The following is a 7,306-nucleotide window of genomic DNA, read 5'->3' on the forward strand; positions in this document are numbered from 1 at the left end:
CTCTACTCATGGAGCCTGCCCCCGGACAATTGCACGAAATGAATTCGGGCCAAATATGTTGTTGCATTTTAATGATCTGAATGGTTAACCATTTGTGTAACAACATTCGCATTGCTTGTCAATCGATGCAATACATGTTGTAATTAAACAATTAAATACCCGTTCTGCAATCAGAGAGTGGTTTTTGCCAAAGCACTCTGTATTCTTGTAGAAGGTATTACAATTTTGTCTCGACCTCTCCGACCACATAAGAAAAATATCTATATACTAGATCATCATTAGCATCTACATGTCCGTTTATCCGTCCAGAGGATACCATATTTAAAAAAACATAGATCTTATCAAACGATCAAGAAACCTTTGAAATGAACTTTGTATGCTGCAAATAATTGGAAATTAAATTCTGACCTGATCGGTGGTAGGTGGGTTCAAAACGGGGTAGCATCAACATCTGACAGTCGATCAGTCATACAAGAGTCTGAAGATCTACTTGTGTGGTAAATTTGTTATTGTTATTTGCCGTACAAAATCATATATCTGTACCTATAGATGATAGTAATAAACTTGATATTCATTAATCTTATTTTACACACACTGACAGCTACCTGAAAAATCTGTCAAACCTAAATTATTAAATTTGTTTTTTCATGAAATAGTGCAGCGGTACATTAAGAGCGCTGCCTAACTAGAAGCGAGTTCTGGGAAGGTTCTATTCTGGACAGAGGTGTATGGTGAATTGAATCTAGCACGTGCTTGAATTATATGTAAATAACACAATGTTGGAGGTGGACAAAATGTTGGAAAAATGCGGCGATTTCAATCGGCAGCAGCTAATCATGCTGCTCCTCTGTTCTCTGATCAATTTACTATCAGCCATGCATGTCGTATCACACTGGATAATAATTATTGTGCCAAAGCATTGGTATGTAAAAGAGCCCTGCATCGAGTCAACCGAAACGCGTTTCGGATACCCCACTTAAATTTTATCGCCACGATCCGCTTGAGTTGCAGAAAAAAATATGTGTGGGTCAACTCGACCGAAAATTCGGCTCAATCAAAGAAAATAGCACGATTCCAATTTCATTCACGTGATGAATTAATGTCTTCGGCTTTGATGAATCCAGTCTATTCGAACATTGTTTAGCTCAATAGTCGAAAGATCCAGTCTGTCGATTGAGTATCCGAGCCTGATTCACATGAATTAACCGAGGCAGGGCTCTAGTATTTATAAGAATATTAATAACATTGCGTATACTTAACGTCTGTCACACAGGTGTGCTGATGGGCTAGACTCGGGGCCACCACCACCAAATATAGACGAATGCAAGCCATTCTACTTTAATTCAAGCAACTCTGGCTCCTGCAATAAGTACCACTATGAGTCATACATGGGCTATCAGGGTTTTGTCAGCGAAATGAACTGGATATGTGATGAAAAGTGGAAACTTAGGAAGGGAAAGTACATATTCTTGGCGGGCTGCGTGATAGGCAGTCTAATTATGGGCTATTTGGCAGATATACTTGGTCGGGTGCCCATTCTAGTTTTTGCCAATGTCATTACCGTATTGGGAAACTTTTTGACAATCTTTGACATGAGTCTGGAACTTTTTTGTATATTTCAATTTATTACCGGTTTCGTCGTTAACAGCAACTTTTTGATTATTCGCATTCTTAGTGAGCAAAACAATCACAGCGTTACAGAATGGTTAATTAATCGACTATCATTTCGCAGTTCTGGAATATATGCGTCCTTCTTTGCGCACCGTTTGCCTGAACATCTGTTACGAATTCTCTATCTGTTTGGGCCTGGTAATTTCACCTTGGATTGCGATCCTCATGGGTAGTTGGCGTCGTTTCATGCTTCTCGATGCGCTGCCAATAATTGTGGTGCCGTTTTTCTATTATTTTGTGCCGGAGAGCGTACAATGGCTGATCTCAAGGCAGAAATATGACAAGGCTATAGAGTCCCTGAGACGTGTGGCCAAGATTAATGGCCGCCAAATTGATGACAGCGATTTTGAGGAATTCATTGAGGACTGCAAATTATGTCAGCAAAATACGAAGACCAACCCAAATCTGCTGCACCTCTTCAGAACGCCGCGCCTACGCCGCACCTTTCTTATAATAATTTTTGAATTGTGAGTAGAAATCTCATAAACTTGCTAATGTGCATCAATCTGTTGTTTATACGCCCTCATTCGCTTATCTACATAGCTTGGTATTTTCCTTCTACGCCAATGTCGTCTTTCATTATATGGATATCCCTGGGATTTCGCCATTTGTAAGGTTCTCACAGGCTGCAACTCGTAATCTGCCTGCTAGCTTGGCAGCAATTATCTTGCAAGATCGCATCGGACGCAAGGCGTTGGCTTTTACAATATTGCTCCTCATGTGCATTTTCATGTTGGTAACGGGCGTTGTCCTCTCATCCGCTGCTAACCGCTGTAAGTCTTGTATATTTTGTTGAAATTACTAAGTTGTTTGTGCTGAAGAACAGTTTCCAATAGTTTGACAAGAATTGCGAACTAGTTTCTTTCACACACGCATGCATGAGTCAGTTTATTGTAATTGTATTAATTAGCATTTCGTCGTTAGGTTAACGGCTACATATCGATCGGTGTACGATGCCGTAATGAGTGCTTCTTTATATACTGCAGTTTATTTCTAATATTGTACGTGCTTACAACTTTGTCGTAGCACAAGAGTACAATTATTATTTGCCACGTTTTTCAGTAATCAATCAAAATAAAAATCGAAAGCCTGTTTTTTGTTCTACAGCACAATAAGATCTACTGTAGAAAATTTCATCAAGATCGGTTAAGAAACACAGAAGTTATTAAAGAAAATGTGTTTTGGCTGCCCACGTGTCAGCGACAGCTAGCGCAAATTGCTAGCATTTATGCATACATGCACACACACACATGCGCATCTTTATTGAATTCTATTGCTATTGTATTCTGTGCAGTGTGTATGTGTTACTTTATTTAATCCGTTTTTTTCTCGCTAAGAGTCAATTGATGGTATGGCTGTTTAGTAGAGGCGGTGGTAAGTAGTGTGCTCTATTACGGGTTTGAGTCTTATATTAAAGGAGCTAGTTTTTTTTTTTTAATTTGTATTGCTGCTAAACCAAACGATCACTTAGCGCGAGCTCCATTTGGTGTTGGTATAGCCCCTCAGGGTATTCTCTAGGCGAAAACTAATTTTTAGTAGAGTAACATAGGAAAACTATTTAAAAATAAATAAATAAATTTTCTTCAATTTTTTATTTCATTTCGCTTACAATACTTGCCCACAATCAAAACTTTGCCCACTTTCTGTATTCTCGCCCACAGCCCCCAGAGTACTGATTACGTTTTATATTATTGGGGGCATTTTTAACAAACTTGGCGTCAACTCAAATATTCAGCACAGCTTGGAGCTAATTCCAACATGTGTGCGTGGTCAGGCATTGGGTGCTTTTTGTACCATAAGCTATGCGGGATTATTATACGAAGATTTCACGAACATACGTAAAATCTTCTTGCTGCTGCCGGAAATCATTCTAGGCGTGCTCACTTTGCTGGGTGCCGGATTGTTCTTACTGCTGTCGGAGACACTGAATCGCACGCTGCCCTGTTCACTGGAGGATGGCGAGAAGCTTGGCATTGACGAGCATTGGTACACATTTAGCTGCATGGAGAAGCGCAAGCAGCCGGTAAATAGACTCGCTCCGGCAATTTCTTTCTATACCAACTAATTTGTCCCCTCTTTTAGGAAGAGCTTGATAGCTCGTTGGCACCGCGAAATGGGATATAAGAAGGTAGGGTATTTCTATTCTATTCAAATTGCTTTTCTTGAAATTTTAAAAATCAGTGTTTCACCCATTTTCCTCATGGAAAATTCAATTCAACGCACTATTTTGAACTCCACGTCTCAAGTTATGTAGATACAAAATTACAAATTTTACTGGTGTATAAGTTAATGCTAGAAATAATCATTTTGCCCTCGTTTTCTATTGAAGAGAAGTAAATTTCAGAAAACTTTGAAGTCCGTCGAACGAAGAGTTCGATTTATACAGACATTAATTAAATAGAAATCGGTTTCAAGTTTCAAGATACCTTTAAAACCGAGGCTCGGCTATATATCTACATAAGATACAGTCGACTTTAGATTATTGTTTATAGAATTCTATTTTTATTCAACTATCGTATAACAATATTAGCGTAAAAGAGCCACTCACTTTATAGCAATAAACTTAACTTGCTGCCCCCATGCCCCAAATATTCTTATTTATCGTATAGATGGCCATTATATATGTATATATATACATATTTATATATTTGATATTATATTACCATCATTTTTTGTCAGTATCTCGTTCCATTTCCAAAATAATGGATACAAATTGATATTGAGACTTGGTTTTCTAAGTAAAATTCGTGAGCTAGAGGACCTAGGCACACCAAATTTGGTATTTGGAATATTTAATTTTTGATATTCCCCCATTCCCCCACATATTGAAAATAATTAATTTTTAATGTTTGAGCCTTTTGATTTGGTTTATACATACATTTAAACGCCATGTTTATGCCCTCAAACTTTTATTAACATCGGACGAAAAACAGAGATTATTCAACATTAAGCTTCCAATACTGTCCATCGGACCACTATATCATATAGCTGCTATAGGAAAGATCGGTGGAATAGTAAGTTCTTATAAGGCAAAATATTCTGTTTTCAAAGATATTTTAACAAAAGGAAAATGTCTGGAAGATAGGAATGCTTTAAATCTTAGGCATGCTGAAAATATCTTTACTTTCTCAGTTTTACTTTATTTTCAATTGAAACAGTCGATTCGACCGACTCGATTTTTTGTCTGCAACTCGAACATCTTCATCCGATATATTTGAGCCCTAACTTGCTCGACAAATATTTTTTCAAATATCCGAAACGCGTTTTAGTTGATTCCATGCAGGGTCTGTCAAAGAAAATATAAACACTAAGATGAGTAACGCCCATACATTTGCATGCGACGCAAAATTTCTAGCCTGGCGTTTCATCTGGTCTTTGAGGCTTCGCACGACCCGCCTGTTGACGGCTGTTCGTTCAGACGAACGACTGCCGAAGTCGCGGCTTGCTGATGCGCTGACACGAGCAACGAGGTTAGTCGCCAGCCTGCCTTCAGCATAGCTGGTCGATGGTGCTTTGCGTCGCTTCGCATACGAAGTACTTCTGCTTTATCCATGAAATGCAAGCTTTATTTAAATGATACATTACCCTAAATAATAACTATAATTATTGCAGGAAAAATTAAGAATAAAATAATTTTTTTACAAGGCGCAACTTGTGCAATAACTATGTTAAGAAAATATCACACATAGATTTATTTCACTTTCGTTTTTCGACAGTGTGTGCTCGAGAGAACTTCTTGCAAGCCCCTATGTTTGCATGTGTGAATTATGCATGTATATGTATATGTGTTGTTATTCACTGCCTTGGCTTTGGCTGGTGAAGAAATAAATGTTGTTAGTTTTCTAGCGCTGATCATGCACGACCTATCCCAAATTTGTATTCACATATGAATGCATGTTGTGCTCTCATAGAGCCGAAGCTGAGAGTACATTATATTTTTAGCTTTTCGCTCTTTCGGCTGTGAGAGCGCAATGATACAGATTTCGTTTTCGTTCTCAAATTTCAAACGAGAAGGAAGGGCTATCTTCGGCACGCCGAACATTTAATACCCTTGCAGACTCAACCTTTGCATAATGTTCATATCTAAAAAGCACAGGGAAAAAAGTCAATGCCGAGTATGGTTAAGATGTCTTAAAAAACAAAAAGTTTTCTATACAACTTAATTTTCGACTGATCGTTCCTTTGGCAGCTATATGATATAGTGGTCCGATCTTAATAGGATTTTGCATATATGTAAGGAGAATAGTAAAACAAATAAATGCCGAGTTTGGTCAAGATATTGTAAAAACAAACAAATTGTCCATATAACAACTTAATTTTTGACCGATCGTTCCTATGGCAGCTATATGATATAGTGGTCCAATCTTAAGAGGACTTTGCATATATATAGAACTAATAAATGCCGAGTTTGATCAAGATATCTTTATAAACAAAAATGTTTTTCATACAAGAACCTACTTTTCGACAGATCGTTCCTATGCCAGCTATATGATATAGTGGTCCGATCCAGCTGATTTTGACATATGAACTGCGTGCAGCAGAAAGAGGGATTTCTTCAAAGTTTCATAAAGATAGCTTTAAAACTGAGAGACAAGTTCGCATAGAAACAGACAGACGGACAGACGGACATGGCTATATCAACTCGGCTGTTGATACTGATCAAGAATATATATACTTTATGGGGTCGGAGATGTCTCCTTCTATGCGTTACACATTTCACGACCAAATTATAATACCCTCTGCAAGGCAAGCTGCAGAGTAGCATTTTATTGTATGGCGTTACTCATTTTAGTGTTTATATTGTCTTTGGCTCTGTTTTTCATATTATCTCACTAGCATTAAAACACACACAGGCAATTTCCTGTAATACCTATCAAATCTAAATCATAACATTTTTTTTTCACGAAACTGAGACTAAGCGGCAACTCAAAGCGTTCGATGACTGTAATAATTAAGTGAATAAGCAAATTAAACAAAATGAGAAGCGATGCAAGTGCCACAAGTGCAGCGGTACACTGTGAAGTTCTAGTCTCTGTTCTTGTCAAAGATACACAGTGAGTATTACTGCAGAAGCTGCTTTAAACATAAATAAAACAGCGTTGGAAGTGAATTAAAACAAAACAAATACTCACTAGTCTTCTAAATGAGAACTTGACCATGCATTACGAATCTCAAGCGATAATCAATTTTTTGGTATGCATAAGGACCATATTTATTACATGGCGTATACTTAACGCCCGTCAATAACACCCAGGTGTGCTGATGGGCTAGACTCGGGGCCACCACCACCAAATATAGGCGAATGCAAGCCATTCTACTCGAATTCAAGCAACTCTGGCACCTGCAATAAGTACCACTATGAGTCATACATGGGCTATCAAAACTTTGCCAGCGAAACGAACTGGATATGAGATAAGGCGTGAAAACAACCTGGAAGACTCTGCGCTCCGTGTTAAGCACTCTTGTTCTGGGCTATATGGGGGGGACAGGGTGCGTCGGCTGCCCGCTCTTAATTTGGACATTTCTATTATGGGCAACGTTTTGACAATCGTTGGTATAAGTCTGTTCACTGTTCAATCGATTACATGAAATAAAAATTAAAACCATTATATATATATACTTATATATATATATA

At 38.0% G+C, this 7,306-nt stretch overlaps 1 protein-coding gene across 8 annotated transcripts; it reads left to right on the forward strand.

The window, feature by feature from the left end:
• The first annotated feature begins 570 nt into the window (after window positions 1–570).
• Window positions 571–7,278, forward strand: LOC135436085 (solute carrier family 22 member 2-like). Of its 8 annotated transcripts, XR_010437475.1 has the most exons (10): window positions 573–922; window positions 1,274–1,674; window positions 1,733–2,138; window positions 2,215–2,444; window positions 3,333–3,694; window positions 3,754–3,799; window positions 6,585–6,597; window positions 6,641–6,725; window positions 6,807–6,864; window positions 6,926–7,278. XR_010437475.1 is itself a non-coding variant. In XM_064693524.1 (7 exons), exons 1-6 carry the CDS (start codon window positions 777–779, stop codon window positions 3,793–3,795), a joined length of 1,587 nt encoding a protein of 528 aa, XP_064549594.1. In that variant the 5' UTR covers window positions 573–776; the 3' UTR covers window positions 3,796–3,799; window positions 3,918–4,247. The 8 variants fall into 8 exon arrangements, 3 of the variants coding, with proteins under 3 accessions (XP_064549596.1, XP_064549594.1, XP_064549595.1); XR_010437478.1 differs by having other exon boundaries at window positions 6,525–6,597; window positions 6,807–7,278; XR_010437474.1 differs by having other exon boundaries at window positions 6,807–7,278.
• Window positions 7,279–7,306: the final 28 nt, after the last annotated feature.

This window comes from Drosophila montana, unplaced genomic scaffold, assembly GCF_035044405.1.
Source record: "Drosophila montana isolate Dmon_TW-CO22-7 unplaced genomic scaffold, ASM3504440v1 contig_3733_1, whole genome shotgun sequence".
NCBI lineage: Eukaryota > Metazoa > Arthropoda > Insecta > Diptera > Drosophilidae > Drosophila > Drosophila montana.

Bases quoted from the DNA above. Each gene is read 5' to 3' on its own strand.
- LOC135436085 (XM_064693524.1), top strand. From the start codon at position 777: ATGTTGGAGGTGGACAAAATGTTGGAAAAATGCGGCGATTTCAATCGG. The intron at 1,675-1,732 runs GTGAGCAAAACA...ATCATTTCGCAG, and splicing joins TTTGATTATTCGCATTCTTA to TTCTGGAATATATGCGTCCT. The intron at 3,695-3,753 runs GTAAATAGACTC...CCCCTCTTTTAG, and splicing joins TGGAGAAGCGCAAGCAGCCG to GAAGAGCTTGATAGCTCGTT.